Here is a 27,963-nt window from a genome sequence, read left to right as displayed (position 1 = left end):
GAGAGAGAGAGAGAGAGAAACACAGATATAGAGAGAATCGGAGCGGCGGCTATGGGCTTCAGCCGCGTCGCTCACAATTAATAAACGCGTCAAACTCGCGCCCCGAAGAAACTTATTGCGTGTTAACTACCCGATTCGCGACGGCGCTTCGTCGGAAATGAAACCGGAGCCCAGGCTCGTTAGAGACGATTGCTGTTCTACGGCGGCCTTGTAATCTCGAATACTTTAAGTTCCAGTAACATTGCTGCGTATTGCAATACGTATTCCGACGTACCTACGTGCAGACAGACAGACAGACAGACGCACCTGCATCGTTGGCACATCAACATTCCGCGGAGAGATCGTGGCGGATAACCTCGACTTGATGAATAGTTCAGCTTCTCTGTTTTTTCCTCTCTCGAGCTCGTAAGACCGATACCGCGGTTACCGCTGTCCTCCCTTGCTCTTTATCTCTGTCTCTCTCTCTCTCTCTCTCTCTCTCTCTCTCTCTCTCTCTCTCTCTCTCTCTCTCTCTCTCCATCCTTCTCTCCCTTTTTCTCGTAAAAGGATCGCGATGGACTTGTAACAGAGTGACGGCGCTGTTACATCGAGTTTCGAAGCGATACTTCACGCTTCTGAATAAAATTGTTCATCGCCCCAGCTTTATGTTCTCAAGCGAGACACAACGTAATAACGTGTCGTCTGCCGTCGTACCGGAAGTGCTAGCTCGATCGAGCTTGATGTAAATTCTTGCGATATATTTTAATATTTTTCGTTCAAGTGTTGAGAGAAAATACGATGTCGATAACGTTCGGTGAAATACGAATTTCCTCGACCGAGTCGGTCGATCGTCAATGTGTCACCGACGAAATTTCGACGAAAAGCTAACAGTCTTAACGCTTTAATTTCATTCTGCATAATTCGTATGCATATTAAATGTACATTAAACGACGTAAATTTGGACGTTAAGATCGCGGTGTGAATCGATCGCGAACGTTTCTGTATTTTTCTGAGGCTTCTGAGTGAAATATAGACGGTTTTAACGTGCGAAATTAAAAAGTCCGACGCGAAGAAAGCACCGGCGGTGGATTATCTTCGAGAGCGTACGGTCTTTTTGCTGCTGCGAAGAAATCTGGGAACGTGCGCGAACTCGAATTTATAATACCTATCAGCGCTCCGGTAATTACCGTAAATACAGGATCGCGGATTTCTCGAGAACTCCGACGCTCGTGAGAGAGAAAGGAAGCGAAAGAGGAACGGGAAGAGGACTAATCGCCGTCGTCGCCGTGAATAACATCCAGTCGATCTCGCGCGAAGAACGAGCATTTTCATATCGCGTTATCCAAGTGCATTTTCCGCGCCGGTAATATCGATTTCCAACTTATACACGGCCGCGCGCGCTATACGTAGCACGATGGCTTTTTGCCGGTTTTATTTGCGAAAGGTACTCCAATTTGATATTTTTTGAAGATACTGTATGCTTTTATTTGGAAACGTTCAATTTCCGCGGCGCGGTAGTTACACGGAACATCCTGCGCGCGTGCCATTTTTTCGGAAAAAAATAGAACGACAGCGAATGTTTTAATAAACAGTGCCCAGGTCGCTCCATCAATGAAATAACAAGTCAGCAGAAAAATAATTGGAGGCAATATCGGTTGTATATCGCATCAAAGGGACACAAACATCGGAAGAGTTTAATGATTTTCAAACTCCCATCAGTTCTCTCTTTCCCCTTCTCCCGCGCGCTCTTGATTTTTCCTCTCTCGTCGAAGATCGGAGATAATTATTAATGAGCACTCATTAGCGTCGAAATAATCATTTTGAAGGAGTTTTCCGAAAGAGAGCGGCAAGGAAAAAGAGGGAAATTAACCGTAATGAGAGAGCTCACCCGCATTAATTTGCGTTGAGGATTAGCGCGTCAAGCCGCGTCGCCGACTGAACTCACCTAAGTGTCTTGACGCCAATCGGCATGGAATGCGCGTCCTCGGCAGTGATATGCGTCTTGAGGAACTGACAGAGATCCCCGTGTTCCAGGTATTCCATCACCACGCAATACGGCTCCTCGCGGTAACAGGCACCCAGGACCCGTGCGATATTGCGATCTTCCAGAGCGGCCAAGATCCTCACGTCCCTTTGGAAGTCCAACCTGTTCGGGATCAGCCATGTCGTTGCTTGGTAAGTCGAGTCGAATGTTCGCAATCAGCATATTACGATCGCGCCAAGATTTCGCGACTATTGTCCCAAACCGACCGCACTCTGGTCGCATTTTAACCTTTCACCCCCCATCGTCACCGTCGCGACGGGATTTATTATGTTACGTTATTATGATGATGACGGCTGACCAAATATTGCGCGTCTCGTTACTGCGTCTGTTTTCCTTGATTGTACGAAAGCTCCTCCTAATGATCGAATTACCGAAAACACGATAAGTAGATGACGTCCCAGACTAAAAGATGACTTATCATCTTTCACCGCTTGATTTTGACTATGCAGTTGACTAATATCTCATATCAATGAGTGAATGAGATGCGCTGGTACAAAAATTCAAGCGATGATTAAGCGACCAAAGCCACGGCGAATAAGTCGCATGCAAGTCGCATGCATCTCTCAGTCTGTCGACTCTCTCCACCGAGTACGGCCGAGTACGGCCGATTTTTCCCAAACGATCATACCTCATGTATGATTTAACGAGACACACGAGAGGTGGTATCACAGTGTCACATCGCCGCGGCACTCCACGAGTGTCAACGACAATGACAATCTACTCTAACAAGAAGAGAAAGAAAGAAAAAAAGAGGAGATACACGCGGGCGCAAGAGATACGTGTGAAATATCAGGGTGACGGGGAGTAAAATTCGATATCGCCGACCGAGAGAGTCATCGACGTCCATCTCGCGTTAATGACTCTCGTATCGCGCTGCACTTTCTACATTCCGGCATCGAGGATCGTACGGACGTTGTTAACGGCGCGGCGTCCGGTTCGTTGGATCGCGACCGTACTTCCGGATAAGGGAAACGCAAGAGCTCGCTACTCGCCAACCACGGGCCGGCCGGCCGGCCGGCTGGTGGATCGCGTTTCCACGAGCTGCACGCGCCCGTTACTCCGGGACTTACTTACGATCGACTTGGTAATGGCACTCGGCGCGTGATAGCTTAATGCGGTCGTTAACAAAACTACGGGGCGGCCCGTAGTCGCCTATCGATTCACCATAAATTGCGGATCTCGCGCGCTGCGGTGCGTGCGATTATCGCTACTTCTAGATCCGACGTGACGGAGAGAGGGAGAGGTGCGTGGCCGTCGTTGGACTGTATTGTTATATGCAAAATAGCGTTTAACCAGGCCGTTGGCCCTAAGGCGGCTTAATGACGTCACATTAGCCGAAAGTTCGCAATTCGCGGTTCAATTGCCTCCCTCTCGTCGTTTCTCTCTCTCTCTCTCTCGCGCGCGCGCGCGCGCACCGCATCAGCAGCCGGTTACGCGGTCGACCGTTTCCGATTCCGCGATGACGGCGTTTACGGCGTCGCGAGCGCGCACGTGACGTCGCCCGCGGAATTTTAAGCGTCTTCGGCTGAGGTTCGTAGCGGCAACATTACGAATAACAGAAGAATCAATAAAACGATGCGACGGGCAACGTGGGTGCTCCGCTTTTGATAACACGGAGCGATCCATCCGCGCGTTTCGAGCGAGACTACGGCGTGTTATCTTTAATAATAAAGCGTCTGCGGAAGCGCTACGACTAGCGTGATACCAGACGTGTGACGCATGAAACACGCCTTATCTGCCGTCAACACAGTCTCTCCTGCGATACAATGCGATGTCCACTCTCATTTATAATCGCACCAAGAGGACATTCCCGCGAAACGCGCGAGCGCTCGGACAATGATGTGCATGCGATGAACGCGTCGGTGTTGAAGCGAATTCAGGAGTCATTCGTTCAAGAGTCGAATTCAGTAATTCGATACGCGTAGCGAAGTAGGTACGGCAAGTACCCGCCATGCGAAGGCAGCGTCCTTCGATGAAATAATTATATATGTCGAGAAACTGTTATTGACGGCAAAGATTATTACAAAAATAAGGCGCCCTATTAACGATGGAAACAATGAGTGCTAGGCGGCAGATTATGGTGGACGCTCATGTCGAAAAAGACTAATTCCAAATTCTGTTCTTCTTATGTGCAACGTTGTTGCTTCAGCTTGACAATTAGAAAATAAGCAAGTTCAGCTTTAAAATAGGGCTGAACACACAAATGAGCTTCGCGATTATCGTAAGATAATTATGTAACACCTGACCCTTTGTTTTTCTCTAATGAATATAATTTTGTGAAACTTGTTACTCGGAGGTTTTTAGGATCGCTGATTACAAATCCAGTGCGAAAAATACAAAATTCAATGTGGCGGATTCAATATGGCAGATGAAATTTTCAAAATCAATCGAATTCGCTTGAAACTTGTTACTCGGAGGTTTTTAAAGATAATGACTCTGAAATGTACGTTATTATTTAAAATTTCATACAAACGAATTTATTCTCTAAAAATGACAGTCTTGTTCAGTATATGCTTATTAATAATAAATTACTTATTTGAAATGACTCTAAAAGTTGATGTATATTAGTTAGAGGAACATTTTAGTAGTTCAACAATACCAAATATGCTAAAGAGATATATGAAAAATTTAAATTATTGGAATTTAAATTATTTAAATTATTGGAAAAACAAGCTTGGATGATAGGTGGCACTCTGGAAGGACCACTATGCAGCAAAGGGTTAAAGGGCGTTTGTCAAAAGTTTAAAGGGCGTACATCAACGTCCTCTACGCGCGCGGAAAAACGAGTCTCGAACGAGCCGTGTCACCGCTTGTTCCCCGAGACGAAGGACAGCGGTCTGCGCGTTTTCGTATCTCGCGCGCGTAAGGGTGCGGTTAGGGGCTGTGCGGCGGTGGAGCAGCTGCTGCTGCTCGCGGCGAGGGTGAGTCTCTCTCGACGACGTCTGCAGTCACGAGACGCCATAAGTCAGTCGCGCAATAGGGGACTTGTTGCGTGAGAGAGCCAGACGCGCCATGTCTGTGAAGTTAGCACGAGGTTTTAAAAATTATTAAAAAATAATGTTAGTTTCAGTAGCATTTTTCATAGTTTTACAGTTCCTGATAAAAATAAAAAAAAGTTCCATATTCTTAATACCAAAAAATTGAAATTGAAAAAATGTGCTAACTTCACGTTCCAGCGCGACACAGTCTCCTCTAAAGTACAAGAAGCCGGTGAATAATACGCTTTTTGACGAGAATGCCCGTTAGTTCTAGGCTGGTTCTATAACTATGGAACATTTCAGAACAAAATTCCAACAATTAACAATTTTGTACAATTTTAAATATTCGCCGCCAGCACGACACTCGGTGAAAGTGTGTCATGCCGTCGACTTACTGCACTTTTGACGGCACTTGTTCTACTACGAGTTTCGTACAATTCAACTATTTGCAGTCATTGTTCCGCCGTATAACTATTTTTAAATTAATTTTAACCTTTGGCGCCAGCACGACGCTCGGTGAAAATGTGTCATGCCGTCGACTTACTGCACTCTTTTTCAATTTCGATTTTTTGATATTAAGAATACGGAACCTTTTTTTATTTTTATCAGGAATTGTAGAACTATGAAAAATGTTACTGGAACTAATATTGTCTTTTAATAATTTTTCAAACGTCGTGCTAATTTCACAGACACAGACGCGCCGGACTCTCGCGGATATCTTTCGGCGTGCGCGTCGGCTAAAATACGGCACGGGGCTGCGCGCGCCGGGAGATTGCGGAATTGCGAAAAGAGCCGCGCGATTGTTTTCCCACTTCCTCTCCTCCTCGCTCCCGCGTGGATGCGTTCTCGCGGTCCTCGCGGGGGCTCCAGGTTTCCCGGCGCCGGAGGGGCACCCGTCTATCGCACCCTCGGCGCTTCTTTTAAAATACACGCGACTTCAGCAGGAAGAGGCGCGCGCTCCCTTGGCGAAAGTTGAGACCCAGAAATTAATAAATGGAAGAATCTCAACGCGTTATAATATCGTTATATTGTTGTTTTAATATTATAAATGTTATAACATTGTTGCTACGTTTCATCAATTAACGCACGAAATATATCCCGTGCACGAGGGCAAATATTTTCAGCAAATGTCTGCGTGAATTTACATCGTTTAAGACGAGAGAGATTCAATGAAATTTCCAAACGCACCAAACGAACAAAGCAAAGAAACGAAAATTGCATTTATTTAGCGTACACTTGCGGCAATCCAGATCGTAGTTGAGCAGTGGAAGAACAAACGGAAGTCGAGGAACGCTCGACGATCAATAATACCTTCGAGAAACGAGCGGGATGCGCAAATCGATCATGCGAAAACTTGATTACTCCGCCGGACTCTTGTCTTTGCTCGACATCGGCAACCACGGCCACGGAACGTCGCATCGCGTCGCGGCGCAATTCGTCGCGCTGACGGGCGCACCGGTGCACGCTAAATCAAGCGAATCGCTCGCTATTCTGCCCCGCGTCTTGCCAGACGTCCGACAGATTACCCGCGCGGGGCGGTCGACGAAATTTCTCCTCGGACCCGAGACGCGAAGAGGAGAGCGCGAGCGCGTCCTCCGGTGCCGACTATTCAATGGCGGATCGTCGATTTTCGTCGCCGCTCGTCGGAAGGAAGCTTTGTCATCTCCGCTACGAGGTGTCCCGCCCGTCCCGCGCGTCGGCTCTCTCCGAGAGTGCCGGCAGAGAGAGAGAGAGAGAGAGAGAGAGAGAGAGAGAGAGAGAGAGAGAGAGACAGACAGAGACAGAAAGAGAGAGCCGAATCCCCGATACCCTATCTCTCCCGGTCATTGTATGCAAATCCGTTCCATTCGTGGAATCGAACTGGCCTTTTTCTGATGTCTGACGCGATAGCCGCGAACGATCGTCCGAGAACGGTATATCCGGACGTTTCGCCGCCGCGGGGCTTCCTCTCCTCGGCGAGAACGCCGCGACGCGGGACGTCGCGCATCGCCCGGGGAAACACGCTTGGGCAGAATCACAAACCCACTCTTCCCGTCTCTCTTTCTCCTTCTCTCTCTCTCTCTCTCTCTCTCTCTCTTGCTTGCTTCAAATCCGATGTATCTCGTTGCCGGGAGAAACGTTGCTGCGATTTCCCCTCCCCCTTTCTCTGCCGGCCGCGCATAATTTAGCCGCCCTCGCCTTCCCCTCACTCCTCTTCGGCTGTCGCATTTTTGCGAGCGTACATTCTGTCCCGTTCGTAGCCCGAATCTCGTTTTCGATCTCATGGCGAGACGCGTTCTCCTCCTCCTTCGCAGCCACGAGGATCGCGGCCACGAAGACGGCGGGCCGGGCCAGCCGAATTGTCCAATGGCCGGAACTACTCGGCTGGTCGGGTCGCGAATTTTTCCGGGACGGAAAAAAGAAATAGAATGTGTAGCAAGGCGTTTCAATCGGCAAAGCAGTTTTAACGCGCACAGTAGGCTCTTTGAGTTTTCCGGCCGTGTAGGCGTCGTTGATTCGTTATTTTTCAGTTATTCGCAGAAGCGGGAACGATTGCCTCATCAAATTTGCTATTTGTCACCGCGACAGTCTTATCTTCACGAGGTCTGCCAAAGTAAGACCTCCAAGTGCGCGTTTTTATGAGATTAAAATTAGATCGGAAAATTTACGAACAAATAATCACGAATGAACGAGTGCCGCGTGAACTCCGCATTTCGGGTCGCCAACTTGGCGAATCTCGCGCGCAGAGGCTAAAAGCAACCGCAGGAAAAAGTGAACGTAAGCCGTGAGGAGGCTCGCGTGAGTCGATTGATCTGCATGCGAGAACGCTGCAGAGCGTGAGATTAATTCAACATTAATTCGCGATTAATTGAACATTAATTTATGATCAACTTAGCATACCAATTTGCGATTAATTCAACACCGTGCTAATTCTCGACTCGGCGTGGCTGGTCGATTCGCCTGCAGCTCGCATCCAGCCGATTTTTCCATTCAATTTTCTCTAACGATCCTGCATTTTTCCATATGCCACGCGCGCTTTAGCGCCCGGGGAAGAAGGTTAGCCGAGTGAGAACGTGTGCACACATCTCCATCCACCTTCGCCTTTCGCGATCGATCGCTGCTCTCTGTCTCGCGGCGTACTCCGCGGAAATCGCGTTTTATCCCTCATCGCCGTTCGGTTCCGTGCGATGCGCTCACGGAAGCGCAGCAACAATTCGCGATCTGTCGGTCGACGTAAGAGCCGGACGGCGCATAAAATCGCGAACGCGGTCGGATAGGCGAGAGCGCGCGTCTCCCTGTGGTTGTAAAAGGTTTATCGTCGCGTACGTGGGGGGTGGAGAATGCCTCGCCCTCCTGTTCCTCCTCCTCTGGAGGAAGAAGAGAGAGATGAGACATGCACGGTCAATCGAGCGTTGTCGTAACGAAACAGAATGCAAATTGCGGCATATAGACGTGTGTATACTCACTTTTCCTTCTCGCTGGCTTCCGGCAGTAAAAACTTGACGGCGACGAGTCGCTTGCCGAGGGTGGCCGTCGTTCCGTATTCTGGGATCCCTTCAGCTTCCGCCACGTACACCTTTATGAGCATAATTCGTTTAAATCGTGCGTGCACACGTGTATCCACATGCGTGGAGCAACCGCCACCGCCGCCATCACCGAGAGAGGAGATAAATAAATTCGCTGTGAAAGTCGACTCCGCAGATTCGCCGCGATTTTGCCGTTGACGCGCCAGTCGGCGATAATCCATCGTGTCGCGTTTCGTCTGATTATACGCAGACGGCAACAATAACGTTGTGATAACGTAATGTTACGACGGGATCATTTTTATCTTGTTATCAGCGGCTTGCGAAAGTTAATCGAATCGCTCGTGATTTTCCTGCCCCGAAAAACGAGTCGTTTGCCGTAAAGTTAAGTAAAAAACTCTACACATGCGGAATTAGATAATTTTTCTGAAAGCGGTGGATAACACTGGCGGATACTTTTGATCGAACATAGTTGTGTTTCTCAAGTTGCTATTAACAAAAGAAACATGGCCGAAAATTCTCTTCACAACACATCTCTTTAATCACGCCTTGCGAATCGCGATTGCGAAAATTGACCGTTCCAAGGATCTCGAGCGCGATCAGACTTCATTGCTCACTTCTCGAACTCGTCTCGCGACGTCTTATTCTTGGAAATTAAGAAGCAGGGATCCCTCGCGCGCGCGACACGATAAAATTTAATTAAACATAAGCGAAGAAATTTTCCACGCGTCTTTTTCCCTCGTGTTATTGCCCAGAAAAAGAGAGAGAGAGGGAGAGAGAAAGAGAGAGAGAGAGAGAGCGGCATGGAGAAAGAAAGAGAGCTCGGTCAGCCGTCTCGCAATTTTATCCACTTGAAGTAACACACCGGGAGAGAAAAAGAGGGAGAAAGATCAAGAAGTATATTCTTTTCATTAACTCGCGGCATGTGAAAATACACTCGCTCCGCGCGGGGACAGGGCGACGTCGGAAGTCCGCGGATTCCGCGACGGTACGTAAGCAGCGCGGAAGCAGGCTCGGAAGATAACCGATCGTCCCGTCGTATGCATCGCGCGATATTACGCGCGCGGCTAAGCCGGCTTCCTTTTTTCCTCATTCGTCAGCCGCGCGCGCGCGCGCGATTTCGCATGTCGACCGGCCGGCGAGCGCTCGAAGATCGACGTGTGCGATCGCACGCTTCGTGGGAAGTCACGAGTGCGTGTGTGCATGCGGGATGTAATCTCCCTCGCGAGCGACAAGCGAGCGAGTGAAACAAACGTTCCAGCGATGCCGGGCGTCGTCATTAACGATGCGCCGCTGTCGCGGTACGAACGGAACGGACGGGAAACAAAGGGGAATTATTAGCCGCTCTAACGCATCCTAAACTGATTATCCTCGACGACCCCGACGAGGCGCCATTGTGCCGCCGAAGAATAACGCACCCCGGGCACTTCGTTAATCGACGTATTGTTGCGCATCCGGCGCGGCCTGAATTGCCGGTGCGCGCCGTGCGGCCAACAAACGGATTGATTTCGCGAGAGATCGTCGTCCCAACGCAGCAGAGGAAACGGGGACGAGCGCGCGCGTTCGCGTCCTGCGTGTCCATTCAACGGGCGAACGCGGGACGAGCGCATTCGCGTGAGAACATGTAGCTGCGATCGTGCACGCGCGCTCGCGTGCTATTGATAAATTAATTGTTATAACGGTATAACCGAATTCCCCTGTTAACGTAGCGCCATATCGCGGAGTAGAGTGCGCTCCGCGCCTCGGAGCGAAACGCGACGCGCGGCCTTTTGTGTCAGCCGTCGAACTAAACGCTATTCAACTATATGACGAACTGGAATGGCGAATTTTGCCCGGCTCAGTCGCATACCGCGGCGATTGTAAGACGAGGATCGCCTCGAGATAATCAATCAAGATAGATCGCAGAAGCCGATGAGAGCTCACGGAAGATTTTACGACTGCGAAATCTAATAAATGCACAAATAAGATGAGAAATGAAATATCATGACGACTCCTCCCCCAAGAATCGATCAAAAATCTTGATAATTCATTCAGTATTTTCTTCATCTTTAAATGACACTTCTATCTGCCTTGCCGACGCGCAATAGTTTTGATTTTGCGCAGATAGCACGTGAAAGACAGACATACAAATTTATACTCTCTACTATTTACACTCTCTTGTCTTGAGTTTATTGGACAGAAACCATATTTATTCCAGTACGTTATATAGTTCAGTGCTAAACTATAATTTAATATTATAGATAATATGTAAAGGTAGAGATTTATCCGCAAAAAGGATGTTTGTTTCTTTAACTGTCTTGGTCTAAGCGAGTCCCCGAAATTTACCGATGGCAGGTGGCAAATTTTCCACGGCAAGTACACCATCAACACATTGACTGCTGGGTCGATGTTATAATATCACCGTGTCTCACTAATTTACGTACAGAACATTAATCTAAATTAATGTGTAACGAAATAAATTAAAAAAGAAAAAAATGAAATATGTATAAATACATATAGCCGATATAGGCGGTCTATGAAACGAGCTAACGCGAATAGATGAATCGCGATTTGCATTTATCCACCGTACCGAAACTACCGAAAGTACAGAAACACAGTAAGGGAATAAATGTGGTGGCAGTCAGTGTGCTAAAAAAAAAAAAAAAGAAAAAATAAGAAATCAAATCGCGAAGCCCGACAAATTAACGAGAGAGTGCGCTCCCCCGATCTTTCGTCGTAATGGATCTTCGAGCGATTTAACGGGAATATATATTTGAGTAACGCGAACGCGGGCGCTAAAGCGAACGCGGGTTGATCGCGAGCGAAGGCTATTCCCGGCGCGTTTCGCGCGGCTGAAATATCGCTGACGCTAACTGCGATCGATTAGCGGTAACGCCGCCGCGTCGGGCCGCCTGTTCGGCACGGCGCGTCTAATTGAAAACATATAGACACGCACACGCATTCGTTCCACCGGCGCAATAACAATGTCATTACCGTTCCGAACGCCCCCTCGGCCAGCTTGGAGAGCATGCGGAGGCGATGCCGTGGGAAGAGCGGTACGCTGGTCTGCTCCAGACGTCTCTTCAGGGCCGAGAGCACCTCCTGTTGAGTCGGCGACTGCAACACACGAAAGCGCAAATGCATTGTGCGCCTTGCCTTGCCGACGATAATCGACGATCTACGATCACGCTAAGTCGCGCGCACCGGGGCGCATCGCGCGGCTATCTCGCGGGATCTACTTGCGCGGTTAGTCTTTCGACCGGCAACGACCGACAAAACTGGCTGGCCGCTTGGTTGGTTCACCCCTCGAAGCGCGAGAAGAGGCCATACGGCGAGAGACAAGTCTCTCTCGCGGTCTCAGCGAGCGTCCAGCCGCTCGTGAGCCGTCCCGTTTCGACTCTCAAAGGCCTCAGATGGACTGAGAGACGCGGGATGTTAGATAAGATGTACTGCGCTATTCCCGTCGCAATAGGTGCCTTCCTCCCTCCCTCGATCTACGATCAGCGTCTCGATGAGATAATATAAAAGGCTCACGTAGCGTGCCCCTCGCGGAGGAGTTCTTTGCAGAAACGTCGTCGTAGCGCGCAGCGAGGGGAAATAACGCGATGAGGAGTATTGCCGATATTATTCGCGGATCCTTTGAGGATGTAATACGGTTTGCAAGTAATTTGTTGATTGCGGAGATTGTGGCTTCATTAAATCATAATTGAAATTATATAGTCATCTCTCTCTCTCTCTCTCTCTCTCTCTGCAAATTATATCCTAATAATATAATATGAAAGAATGGAAATAATCGATCTTTCCGACATTATAACTTTTCTCGGCGCCAGCATTATCTTCGCTGTCGTTCTGATAAAACAGAAAGTCGCGGGACGCGCATGTAAGATCATTAACGTCATACAGACGCTTTCCCCGGCTGTAATAATCGTACTACACATTTACGATCAAGGATGCGCCATGACGATATTTTACTCGGCGACGAGATTTCCGTTTCCGGAGGAAATGATTTGCGGATGAGAACGAATGCTACGAAGTGCATTACGCGAAAAGTCCGCACTCCGGGGTGCCAACTTCCCACACTTGCGCGTCGCCGGACGACGACGCGACGCTTCGGCTGGCAACCCACAACATCGATACTCTCCTGCCGCGAGCGAGAGCGAGAGTGCGGGTGGAGGCGTATCAACGGGAAGGACGACGCGGAGGATGCGGACACGCGTATCCATCCGGCCGATTCTCCCCGCATTTCCCCGGATAACGGCGAATCCGCGGGTGCGGGCGCGCGTACGCGCAGGAAGGATGATGATTGGCGTCGCTGCGAAGCGTCAAGGCCAGACCCAGCACGCGACACGGGGGTGAAATGTTTTGACTGTTTCGAGTGGCACTGTCGGCCGTCAATCACGCGCAGACGTCTCGACGTAGAGACGGGCACTTTCGAATCTGGAGCGTCCCGTTCGCAGCATTGTGCCCGGATCAATCTCGACTCCGCGCTGCGGAAACCATACGCAGACCGCGATACACCAGATGTGTCTACCCACGGGACACACGTGTATCCCCGTAGCCGCGGAGAAAGGACTCACTCGACGGTGAAGAAGCTGTTCGCATTCATGGCTCGGGGGGGGAGAGAATCGATCACGCGGGGGGGGAGGGGGTGGAAACGGGGGAGCGCTTATCAAGCGTGTTCCTCTCTTATACTTGCCGACATGGGCGCGCTGAAATCTCAATTTTCGACGGCGACTGTTGCAACACAAAAACAGAGAGAAAGATAGACAGAGGAAGGAAGAGGATCGAGGGGGGATGGAAGAACACGCGCGTTTGACGTCTGAATCGTTCGCTGTCGTGTGACTAACGAGCGAGACAGGTTGCGTTCGCAAAACTCGCAATAACAGTCGTCAGCGAGTTTTCGACGTCCGTTTGCGTTCTCCCATCGGCGAGATATATACGTGGAAAAAAAAGAGAGAGAGAGAGAAAGCGCGCGCGCGGGATATACGTGTTTAATCGTGGTGGTCCTCCGAGAAAATACGTGTCGATGGGCAGGCTAGATAGTCCGTCGCGACGACGTGTTGTGTGCATACACGCACGCACGTGCGTGGAACACGCATATATAATCCGATGTAATCCAAGATCAGCGCAATTTACTTCCGACGGGAATAATTCATCCTCATGTAACACCCACAATGTCACCTTGCCGCAGCGGTGAAACGCGACTCGGGGTCACGTCGACGCGACGCGGCGCATCACGCGGTTCTTAAAAAAAGAAATTACCCGCGTCATGAAATTCCGCCGGTTCATACGTCGCCGTCGCGGAGAAGGGGGGGATACAGACAACGGGCCGTCCAGCCTGCCCTCTGCCACTCGAGGGAAATATGTGTACACACACGGAGGACACGCGTGACCGTGAAATCAACCTTTATCGCGTAATATTTTTGCAATGTCGCGGCTGGGGACGCGGCCCGCTCGGAAACGTGATTACACCACGCGTTTTCTCGTCGCAATTAACGGAGCGAACTGGTCCGCGTAATGATGATACATTCCACGAGGGTAACGCGCGGCGGCCGCGCCGCGGCGAGCGTAGTAGCCCGCGGAACGCCTCCCGTCGACGCGTCCTGTCGCCGAGGGTTCGTTTACAGGACGGACAAGGATCGATCGGTTGATCGATCGATCGACCGTTCGGTCAGCCGTACAAACGAACGAACGAATGAGGCATTCGCGCGCGACAACAACAGAGTGCACAGGTCACGGTCTCCGGCTTGATTTCCAGCTCCGACATGAACGAGCCCCGATGGCGATTTATTGTCTAAGCAAGAGAGCGCCGCAACACGCCGCTCGCGTTTTTGCAACGCTGCAAGCGTGGGCGAGAGCGGGTGGTTGGCTCGCGCCAATTATCCTTTTGCGAGGTCGTGTCGCGCCCATCACGGGGATGATATCTCGCGAGCCACCGATCCTCGCGGAGATCGCTGCGTTAATTGTTTCCGGTGTGACGGGGCTGACGTTATTTTTTACGCATCAAGCGCACCTACGTCGAGCGTGGAGCTGCACCCGTTAGAGATGGAACTGATAAACGCGCAGCGCGGCTGTTTCGCAGCGGGAAAAAGAATCGTCGTGGAGCAGCTCTGTCGGTTATTTGGCGGCGAGGATTTCGAGGATTCCGCGCTACCCGAACTCTCCCAGTTCTCGAAAGTATGCGTAATCTCGAAGTTTCGAATATCTGATAAGTTTCCACTCTTCGAAATTGCACATCGTACATGTCGTCTATTATTTTGTTAGAAAGATGCAACAGATGCTTGCTGCCGAAAACGACTGTAGTTTGTGAAGAGATTAACAATTTTGACCCTCTCACCGCCCCCCTTCGATCTGAATAACAGGATCTTACATGGATTTTCCGCGAAGGAAACTTGATTTCCGCAAACGTCACCTTTCACGTTGCTGCAGGACTGTTTCGATCCCATGGAAACAATCTTTAATCCGATAACGATCGACACGCGCGCGCGCGATTCTTCACCGCGATATTTTCACGGCCTATTATTTCTGTATATGGAAAGTAAACTCGAGCGAGGCTTGATGCATTCCGACGGGGGATCTCGTATCGCGGACGAAGCACCCGCCGCCGCTCTCTCCACCGATCGCACCGACTGATAGCGCGACAAAAAGCGCTTGTCAATGTCGGTCGCACACAATCACATACACGTACACGCGGATGCACGCACACGCGCGCGCAACGTGCGCTTTTAGATTGACCTACGGCCACGACCCCGTGATTCTTTTTATGCCGATGGAAGACCCAAGGGATCGTCTCGCGCATTCGACGTTCGTTCGGGGAGGGGGGGCGGGGGTATCCGCGCTCTTTTCCGCCCTCGCGCGCTCTTCTGGCATTCTGCATACGAGCCACGGCATACTGTACCCACGGGAGGTATATCCGCCCCAAATGTTCCGCACTCGTTCCACCACGTATTGATTTAAATTATTAATTGCGAATTTATCCCCCCCACCTCCTCCGCGCGCGCGCGCGCGCCCGAGCGGAGCTTAATGGCGACCGCTTCGACTCCGACGATATACGCTCTGTTTCTCTTTTCTCCCTGTTTTTTCTCTCCTCCCTCCTCGGGCAACCCTCTTTATTTATACAGTGCACGCGCCGGGATTAGCCGAGCCGTGAACTTTAACGTCGTCGCTCTTTCCTTCGGTCTCGCGATTAATTTAGGCTCCTCGCCGTTCTCGCGCGATATTGCGCATACGTCGGATAAACGGACGAACATAAATCATAGAAAATCAGAGGTGTCGCGATTTCTCGCGCTGCGTCGTTTGTCACAGTCGACGACGAGTGATTTGATTTACACTAACAAAGTGGATCAATACCGAGGACAGACGCTCCGCGAAAATAACGCGAGTCTGCTCGTGCGATTTGTCGTTGTGTTATTCTTTTTAATTTGACAAATTTAACTTCTCTCCCGGACTCTCCTCGATTAACTTCTCATACTCTCGCGATACTCCGACGTTATCGCGCGGTTTATTGAAGAGTTTCGTTCCGTTCTATCGCAGGGCGAAGAAATTGTTTGATATCAGTGGCTATATTTGCGCACTGAAATAACATTCGTTGGAACCACGAGAGAATATGATTGGCCTCGAAAGGGACTGGAATTTTACAAACCATAATAATTGTTACCAGGGTATTCTCCCCTCTCCCCGTTATTTTCGTAGCGAACGTTGCTGTGTAGCGTTGCTGACAGTAACATAATACGCATATTGCTGTTGCTAGTTTCCTTTTGTCAAAATGACAAGAAGACGCAAGACTGGCGCCGAAAGCAGGAAATTAAATCTCGACGGAAAATTCTCAGTGTGAGATTAGCCATTTTTTCTCTCCCGCTGGCGGAAACTCGCGCGCTGGGAAACTCGAGACGCGAGGATAGTCGGCGTCTCGCCTCACTTTGTAACACCGCGAGATCCAACGACGGGAAAGGGATCATCGGGTCCCTCGAGAGGAAGAGCAGGGAGGAAGAGATAAGGCTTGTGCGCGCAAATGTTTCTCCCTCACCTTCTTGTCCTCGGTCTTGGTGCCGCGCGAACTCTTGGAGAAGAGGCTGTCCTGGTCGCCGCTGGCGTTGGAGACGGTCGCCCCGCGGCCGGCGCCGGCGTCCTGATTGAGCAGAGGCACCGTGCCGAGTTCCGGTACCGCATAATCGTACGACGTGTCAACTGCACCGTTCGCGTACACCGCTGCGGATGATATAGCAAAGGAGGAGCGAGCGCAGAAGGGAATGGCGTATTGATTGCGGTCAGGGCGAATGCTTTGTTGCCGGGACGTGTGTGGGTGCACAGGAACCGTTCTGCGTATGCGTTTATGCATTTGTATGTGTGTGTGTGTGTGTGTATGTTCCCGCATAAGTGCGTGGTCGCGCGCGAGGTACGCGTAATACGCGTAGTCGTCGGTGGGTGTGGGCGGATGTGCGTGGAGATGTGTACGAACGTCGCATACCTGAGTGATTGATGTTGGTGCTCTTGTTGTTCAGCATCATGTCTTTCATCTCCATAACGACGGTGCTGTAGCTGTAGTAGGGCGCGTACTTGAGCGCCTGGTACGGCTCCTGGTAGTCGTCCAGCTTCACGATGTCCAGGAGACGATTGCCGAGGTCGCGCGGCAGAGTCGGCAACGAGCCGCCCGCGTACCTGAAAGCGAAAGGGGCTTGCTGGTCGATTCGTCAGCTGGGAGTCTTCGTCGAGGTGCGTGAGGCTCTGTGAATCGCGATCGCAACCGCCTGATTCTATTCTCCGTTCGCAGGAGGGAACTCTCTTGAAATCTGCCGGAGCGAAAATTCGTGGGAAGAAAATTCTCAGGAAGCGATAGTGAAAACACCGCCACTCTCGCGGAGTCGCGAGAATGAAAGTCCCGCTCGAACTTGAAGTGGACTTGTAATCCTTACGAGCCGACTTTCTCGGCCGATTACAGCGAATCAAATTCTATGAGACGGTAGAATATATCAGATCTTCAGCCTCGCGGAAAAATGTCGCTGCTCGACGTTTCAGAGCGGACAAGTCACTCGACTTCGAGCTCCGTTTTTCGAGTGAAATTTCACTCGAGGAAACGCGGAGTACACATTCGGAGTAGCTTGGCAGAAAAGGGAGGAAATGAAATAATTGTGAGAAGAAATGCAGAAAAGCCCGTCCAATAGCGAATTGCGTTTCGCATCGCACACGCTCGTGGAAGAAATCGCGAGGCGCGCACGTGCGTGCCTCTCTCTCTCTCTCTCTCTCTCTCTCTTTCTCGCTTACGCATTCCGAGTGTGTTTCGAGACAACATATTTTCCGCTCGCGAATTTTGTACACGGCAAGGGGGAAAGAGGGCGTCCGTCAAAGGCCGGCGCGCAAAGCCGGCGTTTTCGCGCTCGCGAGCGCGCGACTACTTCAAGTTGCACGTTACATGGTCTCTTTTGGTAGAGAAGCTCGCAGCTGCAATATCGGGTTGCACAAAGCGGCCGAGGCTGCTCCGGGGGATCGATGCCGAAGCTGACTCGCGCGCGCGGGATGCTTCCAAGTTACCGAAGCGGTGGCGGCGGCGACGGTGACGACGACGACGACGACGGCGGCGGCTGCTGCTGCCGGAGAATCTCTCCTCTGGAGACATTCGTGTGCCGCACAAACTCGATATATTGCCCGAGGATGTCCGTTATTGGACGTTATTGGACGTTCGCTAACGAGCACGGTGGATGGAAAGTTTATTGGAAAGCCGTTTCCGTCATCGTGCCGTGTCCTGCGCGAACACAAACTCCGCGAAGAAATGAGGAGCACGACGGTCTGCCTGGCGACGGTCCGACGGCGGCATGTTTTCTCGTGTATTATCGTTAAGCATCGCGTTTCGCGATGCAAAAGCAGGAGCGTGTTCGCCAACTTCTGTGTGCCCGCTCGTCTAGACATGCAGCGGCTGTATAACGAACAAACGAGAGAGAGAGAGAGAGAGAGAGAGAGAGAGAGAGAGAGAGAGAGAGAGAGGGGGGGAAAGAGAGAGAGAGAGGGAGGGAGAAAGAGAGAGAGGGGGGGGAACGTCGGTAGAAAATAATGATGATCACTCAAAGTTGGCCAATCTGTTATCGTCGGTGGCTAATATGTTAATTATTGTCAAATTAGCAGACATCATTTCAGAAGGTTAACGATTGTCAACATCGGGCGAAGATCGTCTTGAAATAATCTCTGATTTCGGACTTTCCTCCCTTCGTCTCTCATCAGCGATTCCCGTCCGAGTAAATCACGGACGGGGATTCGATGCCGTCGGCGGATTTGCGCGAAAGTGCACACGAATTTTTAACGAGACGCTTCAAAGACGCGATTTACACCGGCCCTCTTGCTCGTTGCTTCTCTCTTTTTACATTACTTATTACCGAGGCGGTCGGTAATTCCTTTACCTCTCGTCGTCCTCCAAGGTGTACGCCATCAGCGCCGCGCCTTTCTCGACAGTGGCGCAGGTGGAGCCTAGGTGGGACGGGGCTTTGCCGGTCATCGGGCTGGCGAAACACTTGCGTTGCCGGTGCCGTGAGACAATCAGAAATATCGCCACGGCCAGCAGAAGTATCACCGCGGTCAGCACGCCGATCACGACCGCCATGTACGTGGGGTCGTCGTGCTTCGCCGTCGAGACCGGAAGCTCGCCCTCGGCGGCGCCGTTCTTCTCGACGAAGACGTCACTCTGGATCGGCGATTCGGTCGTCGGTGCCTCCTCGGGCGTGAAGTTGCCGTGCGCCACGTCTGCGGGAAGAAACACAGAGAAAAGGGGAGAATTTTTAAGTCACCGTTTCATGACGCGAGAGATGAAAAATATTACGCGTGCGTTCTCGCAAAGAGAAAAATGTCATTCCGCTGTTAAGGAAAGCGATTACTTTCCTGCTTTCAGGTAATGCTTACCTTCAAGCAAGAGTGTTTCTTCGAGAATAGTTTAAAAATATATTCAATGGTAAGTCTTGCAGAAGCTCATTATTATATATTCAAAAGAAGAATTTTTCCTCTCTTGGAAAATATTTATGGAACTTGTACTCTCTTTACGTGCCGAATTTTTGTTTTTAATTTAACATTTTTGTTTCGATCCAATATTCCCGACTGGGGCACTGCATTCACTTGGATTCAGCTTGTATTGTATGCAACTCATCATAGATTCGCGCGTACATAAATTTACGAGATACTCGAGACAAATAACGTTCGCCCCCCTAGCGCGGTATGTTTTTCCTGTTACGTATCGTGTATTTTATCTTTCTCCTCTTTTTCACTTTAGTGTTTTCCCGAATCCGCCGAAATCCGCATTTTCAAATAATCCGGAACCCGTTTCTGCGTCACTTTTTGGCGCTCGCTCGTTTTATTTCTTTGCTTTTTCACCCGAAAACATATCGGACGGCGGACGGAAACGCGTAGTTGGACGCAATACGCACTGAAATTTGACGCACTGCGACGGTATCATGATTACCGCGGCATTACGCTTGCAATTAATATAATTGTTATTATAACATTATTTCCGACGCTATTATCCCTCTTGTATATCATTACACGTTATGGCTGCTGGTGCTGCTGGTTATGGCCGTACTATATCGTTCTGTATCAGTCGCGGTCGAGTTCGATTCGTTTCGCCGGCCGAGAGCGAGAGAGCGCGTTTCTGCCCTGCGCATGCGGCGCATCCTCACGTAGTTTATTATTAGAGGACTCCTCTCGCGCGCTCCTCTCGCTCGCTGTTTATTATTCGCGTTCTTAATTTTCACGAGTGTCTAAACGCGCGCGTATATATATACACATGCACACACACATATGTATATATATATATACATATACACAGAAAGTGACACGGATGAGACAGAAGCGAAGCTTTTCTCAAGAAGGGAGCGGAGGCGCGTCTATGCGCGGGGATTAAGCTAATCGTGCATAAGGTACGCGCGAAGATCTACCTTTGAGCAGGAGAAGATTACAAAACGTTTACGCACGAGATAGACGCGTGAGAACATATGTGGAGCGCGTAATTAACCTATATGCGCTTTGACGTACAACTTCACTAAGAATGTTACGAGGATACGCGAAGTTCGCTACGCGTAAGGATGTGTGTGTGTGTGTGTATGTGTGTATGAATATGTCATATGTATATGTATGTATATATGTGTTCATTTCTCTCTTTCTCTCTCTCTCTCTCTCTCTCTCTCTCTCTCTCTCTCTCTCTCTCTCTCTCTCTCTCTCTCTCTCTCTCTCTCTCTCTCTCTCTCTCTCTCTCTCTCTCAGTTACATCGCACACACGCACATATTCTCTTCCAGTCTCGTAAGCGTGCGAGATAACATTCCCCCATTTATTATCAGTGCGATATCGCATGAAAGAGCGACCAACGGAGCTTTCGCGTCGTGTAAACGTATTGCATTACGCTTTTGTCGTTGGGCTGTTTTATACGCAAAAATTGCGTAATTAAACTGCCGTTATTTGTTCTTTCGATAGCGTAATTATACCGCGTCATTCTCGCGGTGTTTAATAATGTGCTTTAACGAAAAACGATATGATATGCTTTTCACCGGTCCCTTATGAGGTCGTTCGCCGGCTTGCTGTATTCTCCCCTCTCCTTCCTCCCGCTCGATGCCCCCTTCCTCTTTCTGTTCTCCTGTCGCACACCGGCAAGGGGATTGCGTTTCATCTTGTTATAAATAATTACGGGGAAATGCATTCACCAATGAGGATTAGCTTGCATACGCGAGGCGCGCATCGACGCTGCGTACACGGTATTTTCTCGTCGGATTTTATCCTATTCTTCTTTATTTTATTACTACTCGCGCTCTGTTCGTGCAGGTTTGTTCATTTTGTGAAATTAACGCTCGGGCTTCCGCGACAGCGTACGCGCGCGGACGATACTGGGAGATTGGGAGAATAATCTCCTGTAGTTTGTTTCCTATATTGAAAAATGACGGCGTATTTCGAGAATTATTGCTTCCCCGCGCGGACGATCCTTTTTCCCCCTCGCGAAATTTTAAATCGCATTTTCATCACGGTCGTCGTCGTCGTCGCGCATGCTTCCACTCCGGCAAATTCGGTGTCAACCATTTCTGTCGTTGCATTTTACCTCGGTAGTCGGCCCGGACAGCGCAACAAGAAATAACACACACACACACACACACATACACATACATATAAATGTATATATATGCAGGAAGAAACGAAAAAGAATCACGCACACGGGAGCAACGTGCACGGATTCACGGCTATACCGGCGGCTACAGAGTTTTCTCCGTCACCCCCGCAGCCCGGTGTACGCCTTTTTGTGCCGCATTCGCGTGCGGAATTCTCCAGCACGTTCTTGCGCGAATTTTTATTTCTTTTTTTCTTCCCTAGCGTGGCGCAGCGCGCTACGAAAACTTCGTTTTGTCGTTTTACGTGCGGCAAAATAACTTCGTTTTGATGCAATTTCTGCAAGATTGGCCGCGTGTTATCTCTCTAACTTTCGCCTCCTTGTTCCTCCTCCTCTCTCTCTCTCTCTCGCTCTTTTTCGTAAAATTGTTGGGTAACGCGCGTATCGAATGCGAGGGAAAGCCATAGTAATTAATGTTAAACGCGTCATTGCGTGATTAAATTACACTGGTGTGTATTTTTATGTCGACTATTTGCATATTATTGCAGTAAATCAAATGAACGCATGGCCATCTCGTAAATGTCTGCAGTTTAGCAGTCTCGAAAGGGTGAAAAGGGAAAGTGCGACAGGGGTGAGAGAACGCGCAGAGAACGCACGGTGTGGATATTAAATAAATGTATATGCCGTGTTATGCGCCGCGTCAGCATATTTTTAACTGATAACGAAGTAACAATTAATTCAGCAATTAGTTTCCAAACGGATTGTACGCGGCCGATGGCGAAAAAGTCTACTGTCCATGGCGCGATGTTTAGTTTATCGAATAATTAATTTGTGTATCGATTTCGTGTCATTCGGGGAGAAAATTTTCATTTTCTTATTAAAAATCCAACAGAGGCTTATTATTGCGTGCCATCTCTCTCTCTCCCTCCCTCCCCTCTCCTCTCTCTCTCTCTCTCTCTCTCTCTTCATTTTCTTTATTTCCATCTTATCTTTTCACGCTAGTTATCTGGTTAATTGAGCGAGTGAAATTCCATTAAAGTTTATTTGGAATTAATTAAAAAATAAAATTCCACTGTTATTCGTAATGTCCGAATTAATTTCATTTGGCATTATAATCGCCGATATAACGTTTGTTATATAATTATTGAAATTGAAAGCTGATACATCGGCATTGAAAAGCGGCGTCTCATCCTAGATATCCGAGTCTCCCCGCAGAGACGCGTAACTGCGATTTCGGCAACACCCGACACACAAGTATATTAAGCCAAATTATCAGAATATACAATAAACTATACGCGAGAATAATGCGCTAACATTTTTACTATCTTTTTCATACTTATAAAAATAATTTTTTTCTTAAGAAGTAATTTTGATTTTAAGCTACCTAGCCAACTTTTTAATGATTGACGTAAAAGAAAAATTAATTTTGGAAGCAATAAAAAAAAATTAGCCACTTTACTTTCATATCCCGACACGCGCCTTTCACAGACATTGCTTTCAAATACACTTTCGGTGATCCACGACGTCGCATTCCACGGAAGAACCGCTGGGTTAGGTTTCGCTCACGTCGCGGCGAGATTCTAATTTAAGAAAAACGCGACGTACGTACCGCCAAACGCGCTCTTATTTTTGTGGCAGGAGGAATGGGGCAAGCGAACGAAGAGAAAAGCAGAGAAAGAGCGAAGGAGACTTGAGAGGAGAGACCTCAGGGCTGGCTTTCGCAAGCAAGACGCCGTTCTCTGTCGGATTTTCCGGGTCGAGAATCGTTTTGGAAACTACCAAGCGCTCGCTCGCTCGCTCACTCGTTCGCTCGTTCGCACGTGGGAACAAATTTTTTCGGACGCAATCTGGAGCTTGGTGGTCCTTTGGCGAGAGAGCGGCTCGCCGAGAGACAGCCGGGGCGAGCGTAACCGCGCGCAGCAGCGAAAGAAACCCCGGCTGGAAATAATAAGATGTTCCTACAGTTGCAAGGGAGGCTGGAGAAGCCGCGGAGGAGCCACGGAGCTCGCAGCGCGGAACTTGGTCGCGCTCGCGAGACTCTCAGCGGGGTTTACGCCACGCGATAACAAAGCCATCGTCGTCGACGACGTTGTAGTCGCTGTCGCGTTTGATATCGACCTTCACGTGGCTCGCCTGCGTGATGAGCGCCGTCGCTCACCTGGGCAGGACGACCCTCGGCGCGTGGTCCCGCATGAAATCTGATATTAAACATTCCTCGCGTCTGTGGGTGGGCGATGTCGAGGGGGCGAAAGGACGCGGGGCGGTCGAATCGAGAAAGAGGCCGCGACGTGACCGGGCATAGTCGGGCGGCCTTGAGCGGTCTCGAGGTAGTTGCGACATCGGTGAAGTAATACAAGATTCGCGCGCGAGATTCCAGATTCGTCGTCGAGTGAAAGTAACATGTTTAAAAAGCTCGCTTTAGAAGCCCTGCACCGCTGACAAATGAAACGAAGAGTCCGAAGATGGATCTTGCACACGATCAAGATATTTATTTTCCTTTCAAGTCTTTTAAGGTCAAGATCGAAACAAATTTTTTAAAGATCAAAATTTATACCGTACCGATAAAGCAGTTTGAATTATTATGAAAATAATGAGCAAGAAGAACAGGATAGGAATGTAAATACACAAATGAGCTGTCTTGGTAGCATTATCAACATCAAGTATGTTAAAATAAAAGCGAATAAGTGCCTGAGATTCGAAAAACAGAACGCACATGGGTGCCACGATTAGCCGCGTCGCGGAAGAGAGCCGTTGTCTCTCCATTGAGACTGTCGCGTCGCGTTGGTTAAATCTCCGCGCTCGAGCTTGACGTTCCGTTCGATTGGCGCGGACGACAAATAGACGAAATTAGCATCGAACCGCGCGACACGCTGTTTCGCCTCGAATAAATATTTTGCGAAGCGCGCTGGGGCCCGTGCGATACCGACCACCCCGTTTAATTATAGCGTCACGTCGCCTGTGCGATTATTTCGCCATCAAAACAATAACAGGGAGAGAGAGAGAGAGAGAGAGGAGAGAGAGAGAGAGAGAGAGAGAGACAGAGCAGAAGCGTAGGGGGAAAGAGAGAGACACTCTCTGGCTGCGTATACACCGCTCGGTGCGACGGCACCTAACCAGATTTACGATCGGATCAGGATGTTGGGTGATCGCGACAAGGGTGGGCCGTAACTTACGCGGATCTTCATCGCATATAAATCATTGTCCAGAGAGACGCAATGAGACGTGTCTCTCTCTCTCTCGCTCCCCCTCGCTCATCGTTCCCTCAACACGGGCAAAAAGGAGCGACAAGGAGAGGAAAAGCTCCGAAGGGGGCGCGGGTGAACATGAAGAAAATGTGAACTTTCGCTCCGCGATCGCACGTGTTCGTCGCTACACCCTCTGCGCTCCTTTCTTTCTCTCTCTCCCTCTCTGTCTCTTCTCGCGGCTCATCGCGGAGATTCGACGAGCACGAGAACGACGACGTCGACATGGTGCACGTGCGAACGCGCGCCAGCTCGCCGCGGCAGCTGACGCTCCGCGTCAAATGCAACTAATGCGCTCCTTGATCTCGCGCTCGGCGAGTGGCGGCGCGCCGCGCCTTTTAAATCCGCCGTGATTCACCGCCCGAGTCGGAGGCGCGCGTGCATGAGCTTCTTCGCTCAGCTCATGACCTCGCGAGGCTCACGAGAGTCCGAGCTGCCGATCGGGCGAACCCGTTTGATTGTCCGACGAGAGACCACCGCGATCGCCGGTGTTCCGATCACGTCAGATGTCACCACCAATCGCCGTTCTGCGTTGTAGTGGTGGTTTATTTACACATACACACACACACACACACACACACACACGTACATCGCTTACCCACGGATCGCGTTGTACAGCGGCGCGCGGCGGCATTGTTTTCTCGAGCCACCCGCTCGTATGTCCTCGTGAAATAACGAATGTTCCAACGTGACGTAATTGCGCTTTGTTATTCGATCGGTGTTTGCGAATGCAAGGAACCGGGCACGCCATCGTCGTCTCCTCCTCCAGCTCGTCGATCTGTACACTTCGCGCAGGACGACGCAGCGGATATGGATATTCGCAATATCATATCTCTCTGGCCCCTCCGGGAGAGAGGAAGAGAGGGAGAAGAAACTGGGCTAATAATAATCATCGAAAGAATAAAACGAGATGGGAGGGAAACGAGAAGGAAGACAACGTTGACAAGTCGTGCCACATCTACGCGGAAGATTGAGGTCGACGGTCGAAGATGCGGACGTCGCGGGCGCTTCGACAAACAGCGCGCGCGATCGCGGAGCAACTTTGTTACGTGCGGGTAATGAATTCGAGCGGACTCTGTTTCAAAATAAGCACAGCTGGTTCCCCCCCCTCTCTCTCTCGGTTAATCGTTATCTGTTGCTGCGAGATACTTCGGTCCACAAAGCCACGCGGGCGCGCGCGCGCGAGCAAAAGCGTCGAATAATTACGCGGTAATAATCCTCCGTTCCGATAAGGATAAATTAACTTCAGCCAGAAGCGCCGGCCGGCAGTCCCTTTACGCAAAGAGAGCGAGAGAGAGAGAGAGAGAGAGAGAGAGAGAGAGAGAGAGAGCGCTGTAGTCCATAAGGATAATATTAACGAGCCAAGTTTAAGTACATTTTTCGCGTCGCTTCTGCCTTTGTCAATTAATAATCGACTACCGGGAAGGAAGAGAGAGAAAGAGAGAGAGGAGGGGCAAAAGAGGGCTTTAAGTTAGCTGAGGGAGTTCCTTCGATAACGCTGGAAGAGCCGAGTCGCCGGCTGAGAGACTCGCGATATATCTCAGCGCCAGGGGTACACAGTATTTAGAATATTTAAGGAAGAGCGTGTGAACGATCGTCCCACCGGTGAATCATTTTTACGACGGACCGGATAATCGAACGGGTGAGACGTCGTGAGGAGGACGTGGTGGCGCGTATGAGGGAGAAGAAGAGGGTAGGAGAGGGACAGACGATGACTTCGGTTCCACCGAGGAGGAAATTCACGGCCGGTCTCCTCGTATTTCTTTGTCCAATTATGTCTGTCGACGTTAGGGAGCCGTCGTAGAGCGTGGCGAGGAGGAGGAGGGGAGCATCAGACCGGGGGGGTCTGAGTTGGAAATCCTTGCAGGACCCTCGCGGAAAGGAAGAGGCCGCGAGAGGTGCATCCATTATCTTCTCTCTTTTCCGACTCTCGCGTCCGGGAGGTGCATCCATTATCTATCTTTTTCAGGGCGGAATCGGACGATCGTTCGCCGGTAAATTGCGAGAAAATATACGAACGACGGTCGATAAACTTTTAACGAGTTCCTTTTGTGCCGTGGCGCGACTCTGCCGCGGCGAATATCTATAAAGTCCCGGGGATCGCAGTGATCCGATTTGAGCGTGCTCGTTGATTCTTCCATGAAAGAGATCACTCGTCAAAACTCGCAGTGCAAAATGCTTGCGAGAACGCGAACGAGCGAGAAAGAGAGAGAGAGAGAGAGAGAGAGAGAGAGAGAGAGAGAGAGAGAGAGAGAGAGAGAGAGAGAGAGGAACAGAGACAGAGGGAGGGAGGGAGAATCGAAGCGGATTTAACATTTCCTTCCTCGTGAACTGTAATTGCGGAATTGCAGTCGAGTTTAATTTATTGTATCACTCGTATGTACGTACATCTAATTTCCGGGTCTAAACATTTCATGTCTCCGATATGTATTCCCTTTAACACACGACCTACACACACACACACACACACACATACACATACATATACCTTGGAATACCTTGGAAACTATCAGCGACATCAATAAATGTTACATGGAAGGGTCGAATGATTCCAAAGAGGAAATAAAGTGGTTCAAATAGCTTGTTGCAGTTGGAAATTTCGGGACAATGCAGAGCCTGATCGCCCGTTCGGCCCATTATCAGTGATATCGAAAAATGTTACGAAGAAAAGTGATTTCGCCGAGGAAGTAATCGGGTCTCGATAGTTCCTTTAAGTGGAAATTTAGAGGAGACATAACGAGATCAGCTTTGTTTTTGAAACGGAATCATCCACGGCCTCTTCCACAGCGGTTTGATTCCACGACGAGCGGAGGACGAGGATCAGAGGATCCCCACGGGGGAGCTGGAAATCCTACCCAGGAATATGATTTCCTCCCTTCGCGCAGGACACGAGTCGTAATTTACAAACATCCGTCAGAGGCCGGTCATACTCGGTGGAGGACATGTGTCGTTAGCCTGTATCATTTTTCTTCGTCTTCCGTCCCTCTGTCGGGCGTTCGCTGTGCGGCTAAGCAGGAACCTTCGTCCTACCCTCCGTCCGAACCGTGTCCTTTTCATACACACGAACGCGAACTCACTCGTTCCGATGTACGCGCGCACAGTTTCACCGGTTCTCGCTGTATACCAGGCGGATCCGCGACGAAATAATCCGTCGAGAGCAGCGGGACCGCAACC

The 27,963-nt window shown here is 49.9% G+C and overlaps 1 protein-coding gene across 1 annotated transcript in view; it reads right to left on the bottom strand.

The window, feature by feature from the left end:
* The window catches only part of LOC105188792 (discoidin domain-containing receptor 2), a 205,715-nt gene that overhangs the window by 18,946 nt on the left and 158,806 nt on the right, over positions 1-27,963 (bottom strand). Inside the window, exons 8-13 of the mRNA XM_011150426.3 lie at positions 18,872-19,211; positions 16,951-17,141; positions 16,510-16,691; positions 11,478-11,600; positions 8,448-8,557; positions 1,925-2,125 (exon numbers count right to left, since the gene is read on the bottom strand). Coding sequence (XP_011148728.1) covers positions 1,925-2,125; positions 8,448-8,557; positions 11,478-11,600; positions 16,510-16,691; positions 16,951-17,141; positions 18,872-19,211 — 1,147 coding nt within the window. The remainder of the gene's footprint in view (positions 1-1,924; positions 2,126-8,447; positions 8,558-11,477; positions 11,601-16,509; positions 16,692-16,950; positions 17,142-18,871; positions 19,212-27,963) is intronic.

Source organism: Harpegnathos saltator, unplaced genomic scaffold (assembly GCF_003227715.2).
Source record: "Harpegnathos saltator strain DR-91 unplaced genomic scaffold, Hsal_v8.6 scaffold295, whole genome shotgun sequence".
NCBI classification, from domain to species: domain Eukaryota; kingdom Metazoa; phylum Arthropoda; class Insecta; order Hymenoptera; family Formicidae; genus Harpegnathos; species Harpegnathos saltator.
The sequence above is the reverse complement of the archived record's forward strand: the minus strand, read 5'-3'. Positions and strand labels throughout refer to the sequence as shown.